Source organism: Puma concolor, chromosome D2 (assembly GCF_028749965.1).
Source record: "Puma concolor isolate L17-30 chromosome D2, mPumCon1.1.hap2, whole genome shotgun sequence".
NCBI lineage: Eukaryota > Metazoa > Chordata > Mammalia > Carnivora > Felidae > Puma > Puma concolor.
Genome location: NC_141677.1, coordinates 34,891,363 through 34,912,094, shown reverse-complemented (window position 1 = coordinate 34,912,094; position 20,732 = coordinate 34,891,363). Strand labels below are relative to the sequence as shown.

The window sequence follows — 20,732 nt, the reverse complement described above, 5'->3', positions numbered from 1 at the left end:
TTCTGTGTAATAATGATGAATAAAAAAAAAAGTTGCTGAAACTCTGCCTTCCAAAGCCCCATAGGTCCATTGGACAGTTATAGTTGGTAGTATATCAAAACTATATTTTTAAAAAATTCAGCTCTTTTGACATAGAAGAGTAATTTGCATCTTATTTTACATAAATTGGTATTTTATATTTATAAACACTAAACTTTCCACATAGTGAATAGATGAGTATTGCCTGTAACAACTTTTTAAAAAGGGATTATATGTTTATGTGCATAAAATATATAGCCTACTTTTTTTTGTCTACTAAAATTCTCTAAAGATCTTTATTGGCCCTTGGCTTTAAAAAAAAATTATGAAATAGCTTCTCGGCCTTTTGGCTAAGATCAAGTGTAAAAAAAAAAATTATGACTTTAAGAATTAGTTGTAATTTAATCATGATTCAAGAAAGTGAAGCTTCACATGTAGGAGGTGTTCAGTTAATGAGTGAATGAAGCTTAAAGCATCACTGGGAAAATTGAGTGCTAGCTCTTTGGAGAAGTGTTCAGGAGCTCAGTTAGTGGTATAGGAGGATGATTGCAACACCCATTGGTTTACCCCCAGTACTGAGCAATTACTTATTGAGTATATTGAGCATTATAATGGGTAGCCAGGAGAAATATGAAGGAACGAAATTTATAATATACTGGGGGTTCTAAATAAAAAGACACCAAAAAAAAGTAGTAAATGTTAGATTATAAATTCTGCTGAGAGGAGAACCGTAGTTCTTTGTGTGAAGCTCCCTGGCACAAAGCAGAAATTTAATAGATTTTACGAATGATTGTACTAAGAACTGAGGAGAAGAATAGTAAATATGAATTATAATTCAATGAACAGTTTTGTGTAAATACCAAGGGGCATATAAGTTGGCATAAGATACAACCTTACTCTTAGATAGACCTATGTACGATTGTAGCATAAGGTAAGATACATGGGTAGAAGGATAATGGGTTAAGATGGATGTTAATTACTTTTAAAAAAAAAAAGTATCATTGAGGGTTGCCTGGGTGGCTCAGTTGGTTAAACGTCCGACTCTTGATTTCGACTCAGGCCATGATCTCACGGTTTGTGGGATCGAGCCCCACATGGAGCTCTGCGCTGATGGTGAGGAGCCTGCTTGGGATTCTCTCTCACCACCTCTCCCCTACTTGCAGTATCTCCCTCTCAAAAATATATAAACATATATTTTAAAAGTATCACTGAAAAAGTTCAGTTTGGATGTAGGTTTTAAAAAAGTAACAGTGATGAGATTTGGTAAAGATGAGAAATGGGGGTAAGGTATTAAGGAAAGAAAAGATATGATCAATAAAATATATTTTTTAAACCTTTTGAAAATTAGATATAATTCATATACCATTCACCTTTTTAAAGTGTACAACTCGGTGGTTTTTAGCATATTCACAAATCTGTGCAATCATCACTATAATCAATTTTGAACATTCTTATCACCCAAAAAGAAACTTTGTACCTATCAGTAGTCACTCCTCATTCCCCCTCCTCCTGTCCAGCCCGTGGCAATCACTAATCTACTTTGTCTTTCTATGGACTTGCCAATTTTGGACTTTTCATATGAATGGAATCATTAAATATGTGACCCTTTGTGTCTGGCTTCTTTCAATTAGCATACTGTTTTTTCAGGTCCATCTGTGTTGTGGTATGAATCAGTCTTCATTCTGTTTTAAGGCTAAATAATCCACTGTAACAAGGACACACATTTTTTTTTTGTCCATTCATCAACAGATGGACATTTGGGTTGTTTTTACCTTTTAACTATTATGAGTAATGTTGCTGTGAACATTTATGTACAAGTTTTTATGTGGACACATGTTTTCGGTTCTCTTGGCCATGGAACTAGGAGTGGAATTGCTGCATGATATACTATCTTTATATTTAGCTTTCTGAGGATCTGCCAGACTGTTTTCCAACAGCTGCACCATTTTACAATCCTACCAGCAGTGATCCCAGTTTCCAAATTTTTTTTTTTTTTTTTTACTAAATTTCTCTTTATCCTCACCACTATCATTATCTGTCTCTTTGATTATAGCCAAGTGGATGTGAAATGACCTCTCATTGTGGCTTTGATTTGTATTTCCCTTTCTTGTGCTAATTGGCCATTTGCATATCTTCTTTGGAAAAATGTTTTCTAATACTTTTTCCATTTTAAAATTGGGTTATTTCTCTCTTTATTGTTGTAAGGGTTATTTATATATTCTGTGTAGTAGACCCTTATCAGATATTATTTTATTTTGTATGCTTCTATGTGTTTTTATGAAGTCAGTTTAGGTTCAGCCATAAGAGGAGACACAAGAGAGGCTCAAGAACATTATTATATTCAAACTTTCTAGAGACCAGAGGCACTGCACACACAGGGCCATATGGGAAAGATACCAGGGTGGTCAGGAGGAGGGCCAGGGGGGAATGCTTAGGCCATGACCTTTATTGGGGTTTCTAAGGGAGAAGCAAAGTTGGATAGGATAAATAATTCAGTATTGGCTAGTTTGAATAATTTTGGTAATTTTTGAGCTATGTGGGTGGTCTCTAGTGTCCTCTTACCTGGCTCTAGGATAATTAAAGTAGAGGAATATTGCCTCCTCGGGTGCAGGGCCAAACGTAAGAGGTAAGGCTCTGGATTGGTTAGTTTGCATGTCAAAGGCATGCTCCTAGTTGGGGGCCTTTGCTGTCTCTGAATGGGCTAACCAGGGAGAAGGCAGTCACTCCCCAGTCAGAAAAGTTTTTTAAGATAGAAAATATAATACACAAAAAATTATATACCCACACAATATATATTTACAAAGATTTTCTCCTGTGGACTGCCTTTTTCCTTTTTTTTTTAAGTTTTTTTTTTTTTTTTTTAAGTAATCTCTATACCCAACATGGGGTTCAAATTCATGACCCCACATCAAGAGTTGCATGCTGTATGGACTGAACCAGCCAGGTGCCCCTTTTTTACTTTTCTGCTGGTGTTCTTTGATTTTAAAGCACAAAACTTTAAAATTCTGATTCCAGTTTTTCTATTCTTTGGTTGCTTGTACTTTCAGTGTCATGTCTAAGAAACAATCGTCTAATGCAAGGTTAACATGATTTACCCCTATGTTCTCTTCTAATATTCTAATGTTTTTAGCTTTTACATTTAGGTCTTCATTTTTATAAATGGTGTGAAGGTGTTCAACTTATTTGTTTCGCATTTTGATATATGGTTGTCCCACCATCATTTGTTGGAAAGACTATTCTTTTCCCACTGAATTGTCATGGCACTCTTACTTTATTTCCGAACTCTCAACTGTATTCCATTTGTCTATATGTTTATCCTTATGCCTTGATTAAGCTACACTTAATACTTGATAAATGTAGTTTTGTAATAAGTTATAAATTGGGAAGTGTGAGTCTTCCAACTATGTTCTTTTCAACATTGCGTTTGCTATTCTGGCTCTCGCATTTCCATACGAATTTTATTTTATTTTTTAATTTTTTTTAATGTTTGTTTATTTTTGAGAGACAGAGACAGTGTAAGCAGGGGAGGGGCAGAGAGAGAGGGAGATACAGAATCTGAAGCAGGCTTCAGGCTCTGAGCTATCAGCACAGAGCCCGACGCAGGGCTCGAACCCACAAATTGTGAGATCATGACCTGAGCTGAAGTCGGACGCTCAACCAACTGAGCCACCCAGGCACCCCTTCATATGAATATTAGAATCAGCTTGTCCATTTCTGCAAAATATCCATCAGGGATGTTGACAGTGATTACTTTGACTTTCTAAATCAATTTGAGGATGAGCAGTACATTTGATTGTATTAATGAATGTTGTCAGAAATAAATTGACTGGAAATAACAGATTAGCTAATTAGAAACAATTTTTTTTGGAGTAATGTGAAAGGAGTTTGTTGGGATAGTGAGTCATCTAGTGGAGGTTTCTGAAACCCAAACTAAAGTTTGAATTTTATTAGATGATAGAACTTTTTTTGTCCCCCAAATTGGTTTGTATATGTAGATGACTTAATTCTGATTCTCGGTACTGTTGTATTTTCTGTGGCACTAAAAAGGGCCTTTTCCTTGTTTTCTTGCAAAGTTGATGTTTTAAATCTGTCAAAAAACATTTGAATGCCTTTCCTTGTAAGGATTACATGAAATTCAGAGTGGTCACTGCTATGCATTCCAGGAGAATAAAAGAACTATATAACACAAGGTTTTACCATCAGGCATTCCACAGTCTAATGATAAAGGGTTAATTATGTTTAAGGAAGTGACACCTGTTATTTATCCTTTCTTGCCTTGGCATTATGAGTGACCTAGAACAGTTCCCTAACAAAGACTTGGCCGTAACCCTTGCTTATTATGTAAAAAAGTATTTCGTGGGCAAGGTAGGATGGCTCTCTCAGTACTAATTCACTCAGAGCTCTCACCTGGGAAAAAATCCAGAGAGAAGTTACTCAGTAGTTCCATAGGTCTATTTGTTTTAATTACTAATAACACTGCAACATTTAAAAGATTTTTTTCTTAATTTTTATAATTTTAATATGTTTATAACAAATAAAATTTATTTTTAAAATTTGGCTGTGGTAGTTTTGTATCCTAAGACATTTCCAATGGGAGTAGTATGTGTGTGTGTGTATAGTTTAATAATTTTTGAAATAATTTTAAGTGTACAGAAAAGTTGCCAAAACAGAGCAAAGAATTTCCACATCTCTTTCACCCAGATTCTCATATAGTTAACACCTTATTGCTTCATTGATCACTTTGTTTACATGTATATGTGCATATGCATATATTCCTTACTATTAGTCCTTTTCTGGACATTTTGAGGGTGGACAAAGCAAACTACAGACTTGATGTTCCAACACTCCTAAACACCCTGTTGTGTATTTTCCTCTAGTGTCCTATATAAAAGCAAACAAACTTCCATATCAGGGAATCAGTTTTGGTACACTACCATCCAATCCATTAAGCCCATTCAAATTTTGCCCACTGTCACAACAATGTCTCTTTTCTGGTCCAAAATACTATACAGGAATACATATTGCATGTAGCTGGCATATATCTTCAGACTCCTTTGGAATAGTTCCCAGTCTTTCATGTCTTTGACAGTTTTAAAGAGTACAGCACGTACTTTCAAGAGGGTGGCCTAAAACCTGAGTCTCTCTGATGGCAGGAATAGCACAAAATGATGCTTTCTTTTTCCCAGTGAGTCTCATCAGGAGGCATGCAATGTAGACTCCTCCCAATCCTGGTGATGTTAACCTCAACCACATGATATTGTTGGTTTCATTTCACAATTTCCCCTTTGTAATTGATTGGTATTCCAAAATCATGCCAATATTCTCTTCTCATCAAACCTCCTCTCACCAACTTTAGCATCCATTTATATAGTGTGTGCCAAATGGTAATTCTCTGTTTCCATCATTTCCTCTTTCTTATTGGGTTGGCATTCTGTTAGGAACTCTCTCCATTTATTTATATTCATGTGAACTTGTGTATCCCTATTTTACTCAATGGACTGTAATTATTATCATTGTTTATTTTGGTGCCCAAATTTAACCAGTGGGAGCCCCTTTAAAATGCCTCTTAATATTGCAACATTTGAAAGTATGTATGTTGCTAAGACCCATCCACGTGTAGTTGCAGTTAATTCATTTAGACTGCTTTGTAATATGCTATTTTGTGACTATATAATCAATTTGGTCATCCACTCATCCACTGACGGGCACTTGGGCTGTTTCCACGTTTTTGCTATTTTACTATTCCAAAACTCTTGGTGTTTTCAAATGTATTAAAACTTTGGATTAGTATTATATACTTAGTCTATTTATTGTGTAAGTATTGAGCACCAGAAGTAGGACTGTTTTGCACTCTCACCAACAGTGTGTGAGAGGCTCACTTTTAAAATAACTCATCTGCATTTTTCATGGAGAAAGATTTAAATGACCGGTTTTCAAAGCCGTGTAATAAAGGCTTTTATTTTATCTTTAAGTAAATTTCCTCTTGGTTTTCCAACTATTTATGTAGGGATATTGAAAGGAAAAGGTCGAGAAAACAAAATCCAAAGTTAGAAAACGTTGCAGTTAAGTTAAAGCAAAGTTGCAACCGCGAACATGGCCACAGAAACTGCTACTCAAGCGCCTAGTTCCTGGAGCGCAGGCGCAGACAGCTGTTTCCCCCACAGAAACCATTACCGCGAGTCTTAGGGATAAACTTGTAAAGAATGCCAGAACTAAGTTCTCGCGAGAGGTAGTTAGTTACTATAGTTGCGGGTAACGCAATTGTGGCTGCCTCAGGTAAGACGGCTATAATTCCTCCGAAACCCTCTGCCCCCCGATCTCTCCTTCGTGGACCTGCGACCACACCCCGTTACAGCTTCTCTTCAGCTACAGCCAGAGTGAAACGCTGGGACCGTATCCCAACGCAGTGCACTCGGGTACAGACTTAAATGCCACCGACCCTGCTAGGCGCAGGAGCTACCGCTAACCCCGGACCTCCCACCTGAATCCAGACTTAGACCCCTTTCTGGCTCTGCGCCGAGGTCTCCGGCAGTAAGCGGGCGCTAAGCCTGTGTCCCCAGACCACACCCCTTCACATGGTTTCCTTCATCAAACCTTTTCTGATTTGACTGTTACCTTACATTTTCTTAGGAGCGATATGACAAGAAGTGCAGGTCTGCTGGGGGCAACAGGAGCGCCCCTCCCCGACCCCCACTGACTGCCCTGACCATCATTTGTAACTAGCCAGATTTCTTGCATTCATTATTCAGTAAATACGCCGCTAAGACAAGGCATAGTGCCGGGCACTCAGAGACTGTAAATACGAGAGAGATTCCTTGTATGTAAGGGAGTATTTGAGCATTCAGGAAAAGCAGTGCGTATTAATAATACCACTTGTGCGGTGCTTCATAGGTTAAGCAGTTTTAGTGGATATTCACAACAAAACATCAGAAGTTAAATTATATATTTTACAGAAGGTGAAACTGAGGCTCAGAGAAATTAGGCTTTTGTCCAAGATCAGGCTAGTGAAGGTCTAATTCCCGTGATACTATTGAAAAGGAAAGAAGAAAACTGATGTAAAAGGTCATTTTCAAATGTGAACTTGATAAGAAAATTGTCAGGGTCACTTAGGCTGTGATTGAGCATGAAGACATGGTGTTAAACAAGTGACCTGTTTTAGATGACTAAAGGTTGAGGGAGTAGCTGAGAAGAGGCGGAATAATTATATAGCCTGGGGACACTAGATAGCTCCTTTTTTGTACCACCACTCCTAGACACAGCATAGTATGCCCTCAGTAAACATTTGAATTGCCTTAAGTTCCACTTTGAATTGAGTCAGAAAATCTTTCTTAAACATATCCAATTAATTTTTGAAATTGTGTCCTTAATGTTATAAAATAATTTAAATATATCATTGACTAAATAAGATGTATGTCAGGACTTTTGCTAATGGACTAGCCATTATTCCATATGGCTGTTTCCTTCCTGTGCTCAAAGTATAGTTTTGTAAAAGTGAGAGATTAAGGAACCATTGAGGGGAACTTTGCACATCAAAAAAAAAAAAAGTCTACCAAAGAACACTATGGAAGATGTGGGGGGCAGCGGGGAGTAAGGGAGATGGCACTCCTACCCTCTATGTCTTGTGATGATTTGTGCTTATGGGTTAGTTACACATATAAGGATCATTTTAGTGCTAACTGATGTAATCCTCCTTGTGAACAACTCTGTAAAATACTGCCTGTCTAGCTGCAAAGGTTGAAAAGGGCACAAAACATTGATGGGACTATGGCATTTTCCTAGGTTATCCCCTAGTATTGGTTATGATATAATATGGCTACTTCTACAGCTATGGTACTGGAGGGGAAAGGTGGATTCATTATATTTACAGAGACCAGAGAAGACCAGAGGGACTTTGCCCAAGTGCTGATATGGAGCAGGTGTCATCAACAGGCAGACCTGTGCAGATCACTGTGACAGATGGATATGACTTGGTAATGTTATCTTTGGAAATCTGAGAAGGCCTTAGTTTATTCATTCTTCTTGAAAGTACATTTGTCTTTGAGTTCAGGTTTCCCTGTCAAACATCTACCTGCAGGTTGGGGGAAGATGTATTGGAAACAGCAGCAGGAGAAATGCTTTTGCACCCTCCTATAACACCTGACCTGCTGGTCTTACTTAACATTGCACTGGTACTACTTTCTCAGTTTTCCTTTTTGTTCGACTATATAATCAGCAGGTCAAATCACTATGTGTGTAAAATACCTGGCAATTTGAATACTAAATTTTACCGGTGACACAAGAAGTGATTTTTGTTTTCATAGACCGCAGGTCTTTTCTCCTGAAAAATACCTGAATTCTTCCAGAGTTTCTCTTGTGATTAATTTCATTTGATGAATTTAAATAAAAACTACAATATGAGTTAACTATAAAAATTACAAAATAATGAAATGGCAGATATTCATTCACTATTATGAAGTCAAAAGCTCATTGCAAAACAGGATGTAATGAATGATATTTTGCTTTGTTTTAAAAGATGTATAGGGGCGCCTGGGTGGCGCAGTCGGTTAAGCGTCCGACTTCAGCCAGGTCACGATCTCACGGTCCGTGAGTTCGAGCCCCGCGTCAGGCCCTGGGCTGCTGGCTCGGAGCCTGGAGCCTGTTTCCGATTCTGTGTCTCCCTCTCTCTCTGCCCCTCCCCCGTTCATGCTCTGTCTCTGTCTGTCCCATAAATAAATAAAAACGTTGAAAAAAAAATTAAAAAAAAAAAGATGTACAAAAGATGTGTGTATAAATGTGTGTACATATTTGTATATATATTTACATACATACATGCATATATATTCACTGGAAAGCACTAAAAAATATATTCTAAAATGTTAATAGTGTTTACATATTAGAGTGAAATTACAGGTGATTTGTTTTCCATGTGCTTTTCTCACTTTTTCAAATGTTTCACAATATACTTTTATAATCATGTAAACACAAGAAAAGTTATTTTTAAAACTCCAACATAATGGCATTTAAATAGAATGTTGCAGTTAGTTACAACTAGACTTTTTAAATGACTTTCTACCTACCTAACCTTTTTTTTTTTTTAATTTTTTTTAATGTTTATTTATTTTTGAGACAGAGAGAGACAGAGCATGAAGGGGGGAAGGGGCAGAGAGAGAAGGAGACACAGAATCAGAAGCAGGCTCCAGGCTCTGAGCCATCAGCCCAGAGCCTGATGCGGGGCTCGAACTCACGGACCGCAAGATCGTGACCTGAGCTGAAGTCGGACGCTTAACCGACTGCACCACCCAGGCGCCCCCTACCTAACCTTTTTGTATATGTGGTATAGTTTGTTAGGAAAACACGGAAAATGCTATTTAGGTCAAGTCAAAATGAGTTTCCAGATGTATAGGAAAATTCTCTATTTGAGTAAAATTGTAAAGTGTATCCTTCTGTCAACAGAAAGGTTTTAAAGGAGATACTCCAGTTACTTTTATTCGTGCAGAATTCAGTCAAGTGGTTCTGGGAGACTCTGCAAAAGTTACGGTTTCTCCAGAAGGAACTGCAAAATACAACTTCACTAGCAGCTTTGAGTTCAATCCTGAAGGAGGAATTACTTTGGATGACCTCGCCCACAAACCTGTGTTCTGTAAGTCCTGTGGAACTAAAAATGTTAATTATGTGAGTATGTTATAAGGAGATTCCGAGGTATTTAGTAGTTGTTTTGGGGGAAAATGAACACACCTTATCTTCTTAACCTAGGAATAATGTGGTATACTTTGAAACCTAGCTGCTTTTGGCAGCAATCTCCATGGCCTGCTAATTCTAATCAATTTGTATCAAAGACCTTTTGACATTTGGCTGAACTTTGCAGCCCTTGCCTCCGGAGTTGGGTTGAGAGCTTTTCCTAAATATTCCTATATTTAGGGTTGACAGATTTAGGGGGGAAAAAAAAAACCCTGAAAAACAAAATTTGGGACATACTTACATTAAAAAATTATCCATTGGTTATCTGAAATTCAAATTTAATTGGGCAGCTTGTGGGGCACCTGGACAGCTCAATGGGTTAAGCGTCCGACTCTTGATTTCAGCACAGGCCATGATCTCATGGTTCGTGATATTGAGCCCCATGTTGGGCTTCATGCTGACAGCAAGAAGCCTAATTGGGATTCTCTCTCCCTCTCTCTCTGTCCCTCCTCCACTTGTGCATGAGCTCTCTCTCAAATAAATAAACTTAAAAAAAAATAATTGGGGATCTTGTATTTTACCTGGCAATCTTGTCTGTACTTCTGTATACAGTACTTCTGTACACTTTTTTTGAAATTCAGGTTTGTATCTTATTTATTTCAGAATTTCTAGCTCCTAGACATAAAAGGACATAACTGGGTTCAAAAAGTGTTTGTTGAATGAATTAATGAATATATGATTTCTGTATCCACATTTTTACGGGTTCTGAGTACACAGTATTATCTCTGACTGCTTTGTACTTATGTCTGTATACTAGTCTTATGGCTTTTTTTTTTTTAATTTTTTTTTTTTTAACATTTATTTATTTTTTGAGAGACAGAGAGAAACAGAGCACGAGCAGGGGAGGGGCAGAGAGAGACGCAGACACAGGATCCAAAGCAGGCTCCAGGCTCTGAGCTGTCAGCACAGAGCCTGATGTGGGACTCGAACCCATGAACTGTGAGATCATGACCTGAGCCGAAGTTGGTCACTTAACCGACTGAGCCATCCAGGTGCCCCTTGGCTTTTTTTTTTTTTTTACCTGTACTCTTAATTTTTGTTTAGTTATTTTTTTAATGGCAACATCTCCTATGGTTCCTGCCAAAACCACAGATTCCAAGATCTCAGACCTAGGGAAGGAAGACCTGGGAATCATACAGTACTCTAGAACGTTGCTTTCTAAACCTTTTTTTTTTTTTTTTCCCATAAGAGTCACCTGAGGCTCTGGAAGAAAATAGTTTTCACAGTCCCACCCTAGAACACTAAATTCATGATTGCCAGGAGAGGAGCCTAGGAAGCTGCATGTAGGAACAAAAGCCTCGGGTGACTCCTGGGAAGCATTGCTCCAGAAAAGTGATTCCTAGCTTTTGCCTAACCCATGGAGGCATCCATCTGATCCACGCTCTCTGACCACTTTCTTCTACTTCTTTCTTCTTTGCTCTGTGCTTCTCTGTTAATCCCAACCTCAAATAAGAGGAGTGTCAAGTCTCCTAACTGCCTCCCTCCTTGTCATGTTAAATGGGAAAAGCAGAACTGGAACATTGTTTTAAATGTGTCACGGAACTCATGAGAAAGAAAGGGCAAGCCCTTTGTTCTAGAAGCAAAGCAGGAACTGAACCTGGAACTCTTGAACAGCTGCTATTGGTGTGTGGTGGTGTTGGGGGAGAGGGCAGTACTGCAAAATCTAGGGGCTTGGGGGCTGCGGTAGTTGGGAGTTGAGACAGACTACCCCCTTTACCACAGCCTAGACTCTCAAAAAGAAAAAAAAGTCCATTCCCCATCATATGTGTCTAGCCATTGGATAGATGAAAAAAGTCTTTCCTAATAAGTAGTAATCATAGGATTATGCCAATCATTAAATAACATGTTTTCTTAAAACACACAAGGAACATTTATACAATAAAAACTGGCCAAACAGTGGGCAATAAAGCAAGTCCTACCATATACCAAAGAATCAATGGCATACAGACTGTTTTCTGAGTAAAATACAACAGTCAACAAAATTAGAAATCTATAACAAAAACAGAAAAAAAGAATCCATTTGGAAATTTTAAGATGTAGTTAAGTATAATTCATGGGACAAAGGAGAAATCATAAGAAAAATTGTAAAGCATTTAGAGTCAATCAACAGTAAAACACAAAATATCAAAAACTTGTGGGATATAGCTAAAGTAATACTTAAGATAAATTTATGCTTTCAAGTGCAGTCATTAGCAATCAGTAAGGATTTAAAACAGAACCTGTGGAGTATATATACTTCCCCCTATTCCTCTCACCAAGGACAGGTGCAAACCCTGGACTTCATATGTAAAACAAACATAAGAGACTCTGCAATGAAGAGAGAAGAAGGAAACTTGAGGGGCGTCTAGGTGGTTCAGTCAGTTAAGCATCTGACTTCAGCTCAGGTCATGATCTCATGGTTAGTGGTTTCGAGCCTCGCATTGGGCTCTGTGCTGACAGCTCAGAGCCTGGATCCTGCTTTGGATTCTGTGTCTCCCTCTCTCTCTGCCCCTCTCCTGCTCTTGTTCTCTCAAAAATAAATAAATGTTAAAAAAAAATTTTTTTTAAAGAAGAAGGAAACCTGAGACATAAGGTATGACGCAGTGGTGAGTTCCTTGGGTTTTCTTTTTGCCTTATATATTCCAGACTTCATGCTGAAGAAGCCAGCAGCCTAGAAACATGAATGAATGAGTGCAGACCAAATAAAAAACAGAAGTCTGCTTTCTCTAATCAAAAGACCAGGAAAAGTGCAGCCTAGCAAGACACAAAACTTTTAGACAGTAACTTCTCTGCTCCAGCCAAACACTAACTACACACAAAAAAATGTGGACCCACTCACACCCAAGCTGGGTAGGGGACGTAGAGTTGGATTCTCACAAAGCTGAAATTAGGTGCTCCAGCTGGTGGTTTTAGAGCATACGAAATAGGAAACCAGGACCTTTGTGCTATCTAGCCATGACCTCTCTCTCACCATGTGGTTTTTAATGGAGACCACACAGGGAGCCTAGACTTCTGCCCCAATCTAACAAGTATCAAATAACCATTTTACTTCCCACTGTGGTAGTATGAGGCCTAGTGTAGGGTCGAGACTCACCATCTCGTCTTTGTAATGAGACTACACCCACTGTGGTATCAGTGGAAAAGAAGTAAGGAACCAGAACTCCCACCCCTTCTCAAGAGTAATGAGGAGCTGTCCCCCTCAAGTATCAATAGAGGCTGAGTGGAGATATGCTTCTATCTCCACTTGGCAATAATGGGGCAATGCCCCTCCCCTTCCTCTATTGGAGCAGTGTAAACAACAACAACAGCTAAAACAGATGATTTAAGGTTCAGAGTTTCATAACATACAAAAAGTCCAAGACTGCATGAAAATCACCCATCATACCAAGAACCTAAGGAAACCGAATTAAAAAAGAAAATCAGTAGATGCTAACACCAAGATGACAGAATGACAGATATATTAGAATTATTAGACTAAGATTTTAAAAAGCCATGAGATCTGCACAGCAAAGGAAACAACCAACAAAACTAAAAGGCAACCAACGGAATGGGAAAAGATATTTGCAAATGACATATCGGACAAAGGGCCAGTATCCAAAATCTCTAAAGAGCTCACCAAACTCCACACCCGAAAAACAAATAACCCAGTGAAGAAATGGGCAGAAAACATGAATAGACACTTCTCTAAAGAAGACATCCGGATGGCCAACAGGCACATGAAAAGATGCTCAACGTCGCTCCTTATCAGGGAAATACAAATCAAAACCACACTCAGATATCACCTCACGCCAGTCAGAGTGGCCAAAATGAACAAATCAGGAGACTATAGATGCTGGCGAGGATGTGGAGAAACGGGAACCCTCTTGCACTGTTGGTGGGAATGCAAATTGGTGCAGCCGCTCTGGAAAGCAGTGTGGAGGTTCCTCAGAAAATTAAAAATAGACCTACCCTATGACCCAGCAATAACACTGCTAGGAATTTACCCAAGGGATACAGGAGTACTGATGCATAGGGGCACTTGTACCCCAATGTTTATAGCAGCACTCTCAGCAATAGCCAAATTATGGAAAGAGCCTAAATGTCCATCAACTGATGAATGGATAAAGAAATTGTGGTTTATATACACAATGGAGTACTTCGTGGCAATGAGAAAGAATGAAATATGGCCCTTTGTAGCAACGTGGATGGAACTGGAGAGTGTGATGCTAAGTGAAATAAGCCATACAGAGAAAGACAGATACCATATGTTTTCACTCTTATGTGGATCCTGAGAAACTGAACAGAAACCCATGGAGGAGGGAAAGGAAAAAAAAAAAAAAAAAAAAGAGGTTAGAGTGGGAGAGAGCCAAAGCATAAGAGACTCTTAAAAACTGAGAACAAACTGAGGGTTGATGGGGGGTGGAAGGGAGCAGAGGGTGGGTGATGGGTATTGAGGAGGGCACCTTTTGGGATGAGCACTGGGGTTTGTATGGAAACCAATTTGACAATAAATTTCATATATTGAAAATAAATAAATAAATAAATAAATAAATAAATAAATAAATAAATAATAAAAAAAAAAAGAAAATTCCTTCTGTCAAAAAAAAAAAATAAAAATAAATTAAAAAGCCATGAGATTGGGGTGCCTGGGTGGCTCAGTTGGTTAATTGTCCAACTTAATCTCAGGTCGTGATCTCACAGCTCATGAGTTTGAGCCCCGTGTTGGGCCCTGTGCTGACAGCTCAGAGCCTGGAGCCTGCTTCTGATTCTGTGTCTCCCTCTCTCTGTTCCTCTTCTGCTCATGCTCTGTCTCTGTCTCTCAAAAATAAATAAACATTAAAAAAAATTTTTTAAAGCCATGAGAAAAATGGTTTTAGTGAGCGATTGCAAACAATGAAAAAATAGAAGGACTCAGCAGAGAAATAGAAGGTCTTAGAAAGAAATAAAAATTATAAAGAAGAACCTAATAGAAATTTTAGATCAGAGGTGCCCGGGTGGCTCATTTTGTTGAGTGTCCAACTCTTCAGTTCAGGTCATGATCTCATGGTTTGTGAGATCAAGCCCCATGTCGGGTTCTGTGCTGACAGCACAAAACCAGCTTGGGATTCTCTCCTCCTCTCTCTCTGACCCTCCTCCGCTCATGCACATGTGCTTTCTCTCTCAAAATAAATACACTTTAAAAACAAATTTTAGATCAGAAAAATACAACGAGTGTTATGAAAAGCTCAATGAATGGGCTCAACAGCAGAATAAAGGAGACAAAGGAAAGAATCAATGAATTGGAAGATAGAACAATAGAAATATCCAAACTAATATAGAGGAACTAGACTAAAAAGATATGAACAGAGGGGTGCCTGGGTGGCTCAGTCGGTTAAGCCTCTGACTTCAGCCTTCATGATCTTGGCGTTCCCGAGTTTGAGGCCTGTGTCAGGCTGTGTATTGACAGCTCAGAGTCTGGAGCCTGTTGGAGATTCTGTGTCACCCTCTCTCTCTCTGCCCCTCCCCGACTTGTGCTCTGTCTCTATCTCTCAAAAATAAATAAACATTAAAAAAAAAAGATATGAACAGAGCCTCAGAAGCTTGTGGGACTATGACAAAGATCTAACAGTGTCATCAGAGTCTCAGAAGGAGAGGAGAAAGAGGATGGGGCTGAAAAAGTATTCAAAGAAGTAAAACTTGAAAATTCCCGAAATTTGTGAGAGACATAAACCTACACATTCAAGAAGCTAATCAAACTCCCAGTAGGATAAAACCAAAGAAATCCATATTAAGAAACATAATTAGACTTCTGAAAACTAAAGACACAGAACAAAATCTGAAACCAGGGGAAAACAATTAGAATGACATCAATTTATCATCAGAAACCATGGAGGCCCCAAAGGAATGGCATAATATTTTTTTTTAATTTTTTTTTTTTTTAACGTTTATTTATTTTTGGGACAGAGAGAGACAGAGCATGAACGGGGCAGGGGCAGAGAGAGAGGGAGACACAGAATCGGAAACGGGCTCCAGGCTCCGAGCCATCAGCCCAGAGCCCGACGCGGGGCTCGAACTCACGGACCGTGAGATCGCGACCTGGCTGAAGCCGGACGCTTAACCGACTGCGCCACCCAGGCGCCCCGTGGCATAATATTTTTAAAGTGATAAAAGAATTGTCACCCAGAATCCAATACCCAGAGAAAAGATATGAAGGGGAAATCAAGACCTCAGATGAAAGATGACTGAAGGAAGTTCTCTAAAGAGAACTGAAAGTGATAAAAGAAAGAACCTAGGAACACCAGGAAGGAAGAAATAATATGGTAAGCAAAAATTTGGATAAATAAAGTAAGCTTTCCTTCTCTTTGAGTTTTTTAAATTGTGTTTGACACTTGAAACAAAGTATACTACTGATGCAGTTCTAAAGGTATATTGAGAAAATATTTTAGGCAGTTTTAAACAGGGAAGGCAAAGGGACAGAAAGGGAGATAAGATTTCTATACTTCACTCAAACGAATATAATGATGATATCAATAAGAAGTAATGTATGTATAATGTATTGCCTAGAGCAATCACTAAAAAAATCTATACAGATAGATACACTTAAATGTATTATACATAAAATGGAATTCTAAAGAATGTTCATGCAATCTATAGGAAAGCAGAAAAAAGAAAACAAATGAAAAAGAGAGGACAGGCAACCCCTAGGAGACTTAAGCCCTAATATATTAATAATTACATTAAACATATCAAGAGACAGATTGCAGAGTGGATTTAAAAAAACATGACCTAACTATATACTGTCTACAAGAAACTCAAAATATAACTATATAGTCAGGTAAGACGTAAAAGGATAGAGAAAGATGTATTATGCACATATTCATCAAAAAGTGGAAGTGATTATATTAGCATCATATAAAGTGGACTTAACAAAGTAAATAACCAGAGACAGACAAGTTCATTATATGATGATAAAAGAGTCAACCCACCAAGAAGACCTAGCAATCCTAAATGTGTATGCACCAAACAGCAGAGCTGCAAAATATGTGACGCAAAAACTGATAAAACTGAAAGGGGGAGTAGACATGTTCACTCAATTATAGTTGGGGACATAAATTCCTGTCTCTCAATTTATAGAATAACAGGTAAGATAGAAAATCAACAGGTATGGGGCACCTGGGTGGCCCAGTTGGTTAAGCATCTGACTTTGGCTCAGGTCATGATCTCACGGTTCATGGGTTTGAGACCCGTGTTGGGCTCTGTGCGGACAGCTCAGAGCCTGGAGCCTGTTCAGATTCTGTGTCTCTCTCTCTTTCTCTTTGCCCCTCCCCCACTTGCAGTCTGTCTCTTTCTCCTTCAAAAATAAATAAATATTAAAAAAAAAGAAAGAAAATCAACAGGTATATAGGAAAACTCAACAGCACCATCTGCCTACAAGATCTAATCAATATTTATTGAACACCCAACAATAGCAGAATATACATTATTTTCAAAAACCCACAGACCACATACTAAAATCATATTCTGGGTCATAAACTTAACCTCAACAAATTTAAATGAACTAAAATAATGTGTTCTGTGACAATAATAGTATCAAGCTAGAAATCAATAATACAGAACAGGAAACACTCCAAACACTTGAAAACAAAAAGACACACATTTTTTTCTTTAATGTTTTATTTATTTTTGAGAGGGAGAGAGAGAGTGTGAGCAGGAGTGGGGCAGAGAGAGAGGGAGACACAGAATCTAAAGCCGGCTCCAGGCTCTGAGCTGTCCAGAGCCCAATGTGGGGCTCGAACCCACGAACTGTGAGATCATGACCTGAGCCAAAGTCAGACGCTTAAGACTGAGCCACCCAGGCACCCCAAGACACACTTCAAAATAATCCATGGGTCAAAGAGGAAGTCTCAAGAGACATACAAAAAAATACATTGAACTGAACGGAAATAAAAACACAAGGTAACAAAGTTTGTGGGACATAGCTAAAGCACTGCCAAGAAAATTTATCACACTAAATGCATACGTTAAAAAAGAGGAAAAGTCTCAAATCAGTAATCCTAAATGCCACCTTAAGGATTTAGGAAAAGAAGAGCAAAAATAACCCAAATCAAACAGAAGGAAGAAAATAATAAAGATAAAAGTATAAAGTAATGAAATGAAAAACAGAAACAAAAGGGAAAACAATCAGTGAAACAAGTAACATAGCTGGTTATTTGGAAACAGCAAAACTGACAAACCTCTAGTAAGACTGACCAGAGGCCGGTGGTGGGGGAAGAGAAGAGGCACCGCATATTATCAATATTAGAAATGAAATGGGATAACATCACAGATGGTACAGATATTAAAAGAATAATGGATATTATGAGCAACTCTACATACATAAAATTGACAACAAAATGGACCAGTTTTTTGAAAGACACAAACCACAATTCATCCTATAAATAAAGTTGCCCTGTAACTATCAAGGAAATTGAATTCATAATTTGAAATCTCCAGGATTTCAAAGATAGTTGAAACTCTCTCCAGATAGTTTCATTGAAGAATTCTACCAAAAGTTAAAATAATAACTAACGCTAATTCTACACAATCTTCCAGAAAATGAAAGAGGAGGAAATACTTCAATTCATCTTATGGCGCTAGTGTCACACTGATACCTAAACCAGTCAAAGACAGTACAAAAATAGAAAACTTAAGGCCAATGTTTGTCATGAATATAGACACAAAAGTCCTAACAAAATACTAGCAAATAGAATTCAGTAATACATAAAAAGAATTATACAACATCATGAAATGGGATTGATTCCAGTATTTGAAAATTAATCAATGTATTCTACTATGTTCATAGTCAAAAGAAGAAAAAGCATGACAACAAAACAACAAAAGTATTTGACAAAATTTAACACCAATTCATGATAGAAACTCAGAAAAATGCAAATAGAGGGAACTGCACCCTGATAAATGCTAACATACTTAATGGTGAAAGATGGAATGCTGTACCCCTAAGGTTGAGAACAAATGAATGAGGTCTTCTCTCGCCACTCTTATAAACATAGAGCTGGAAGTTCTAGAAAGTGCAATAAAGTAAGAAAAGGAAATAAAAGGCATATAGATCTGAACAGAAGAAATAAATCTGCCCCTATTTGCAGATGACACGATTGTAGAAAATATCAAGGAATATGCAAAACTTATAGAAAGAAAAAGTGAGATCATAGGATGAAAGGTAAATGTACAAAATCAATTATACTTCTATATACTAGTGATAGATACACGGACATTGATATTAAAAATACAATACATCATTTACAAGTGATTTTTTAAATGAAATAGTGTATATTTAACAAAACTTTTTTTATCACTTATGTGCTGAAAACTATACACTGTTGAATGAAAGTTTTAAAAGTCTTTGTACATGGAGAGACATTCTGTATTCATGGACTGGGAGATTCAACATAGTTAAGATATCATTTCTCCCCAGATTGATACAAAGATTGAATGTAATTCTTATCAAAATCCCAGAAAGATTTTTTTGTAGATATGGACAAGACTATTCTATTTTTTTTTTTTAATTTTTTTTTCAACATTTTTTATTTATTTTTGGGACAGAGAGAGACAGAGCATGAACGGGGGAGGGGCAGAGAGAGAGGGAGACACAGAATCGGAAACAGGCTCCAGGCTCTGAGCCATCAGCCCAGAGCCTGACGCGGGGCTCGAACTCACGGACTGTGAGATCGTGACCTGGCTGAAGTTGGACGCTTAACCGACTACGCCACCCAGGCGCCCCTATTCTATTTTTTTAAGATTATTTATTTATTTATCTTGGGGCAAAAAGAGAGAGAGAGAGAGAGAGAGAGAGAGAGAGAGAGAGAGAGAGAAGCCCAAGCAGCCTCTTCACTGACAGTGCGGGGCTCAAACTCACAAACTGTGAGATCATGACCTGAGCCAAAGCCAAGAATTAGACACTTAACCAACTGAGCCACCCAGGTGCCCCAAGACTATTCTAAAATGTATATAGAAATGCAAATGAACTAGAAAAGCTAAAATAATTTTGGAAAGGAATAAAATGGGAAGAATCAATATGGTTAATTTCAAGATTTATTATATAGCTACATTAGTTAAAATTGTGTGGTGTTGGTGGAAGGATAGACACATAGATCAATGGAATGGAATAGAGAACCCAGAAATAGACCCATCCAAATGTGCCTAATGATTTTTTATAAGATTTTGTTTTTAAGTAATCTTTACATCCAATAAGAACTTTACATTCTTAATATCCAATGTGGGGCTCATACAACCCTGAGATCAAGAGTTTCACACTCCACAGACAAAACCAGTCAGGCACCACTGCCTAATGATTTTTTATAAAAGTAAAAAATAAATTTATTGTCGGAGAGGTAGCCTTTTCAACAAATGATGTTAGAGCAATTGAATATCTGCAGGCAAAAAAAGAGAACTTTATACATATCTTATACAAAAATTTAGTCATATCTTATACATAATAATCTCATAACTTATACAAAAATTAACTCAAAATGGATCACAGATTTAAATGTAAAATGTGAAACTACAAAACATTAAGGAAAAAATGAGAAAATCTTCAGGAATCTAAAGTTGGGTAAAGAGATTTGAACACAAAAAGCGTAAGCCATAATAGAAAATTGACGAATTGGACTTAATCAAAATTAAAAACTCTTGCTCTATGAAAAACCCTGTTAAGAGGATGAAAAGACCAGCTACATAGTGAGAGAAAATATTTGCAAATCACAATCTGACAAAGCAATAGTATCTAAAATATATAAAAAACTTTCAAAACTTAACTGTAAAAAATACTTCAAACAATACAGTTAGAAAATAGGCAAAAGACATGAAGAGACATTTTACCAAAGAAAATACACAGATGGCATATAAAGATATGGAAAAGTGTTCAACATCATTGGCCTTTAGAGAAGTGCAAATCAAAACCACAATGAGATAACACCACACACCTATCATTACCCACATATCAGAATGGCTAAATTAAAAATAGTGAAAACACCAAATTCCAACAAGGTTGCAAAAAACCTGGA

General features: G+C 37.7%; 1 protein-coding gene across 4 annotated transcripts in view; it reads left to right on the top strand.

The window, feature by feature from the left end:
- The first annotated feature begins 4,709 nt into the window (after positions 1-4,709).
- The window catches only part of CFAP70 (cilia and flagella associated protein 70), a 113,474-nt gene continuing 97,451 nt past the window's right edge, over positions 4,710-20,732 (top strand). For 3 of the 4 annotated variants that reach the window (XM_086680002.1, XM_086680003.1, XM_086680000.1), the window contains exons 1-3: positions 4,710-6,294; positions 7,886-7,988; positions 9,451-9,637. In XM_086680002.1, coding sequence (XP_086536128.1) covers positions 7,926-7,988; positions 9,451-9,637 — 250 coding nt within the window. In that variant the 5' untranslated portion in view covers positions 4,710-6,294; positions 7,886-7,925. Of the gene's footprint in view, positions 6,435-7,885; positions 7,989-9,450; positions 9,638-20,732 lie in introns of all 4 variants that reach the window. The other variant, XM_086680001.1, reaches the window with a different exon arrangement.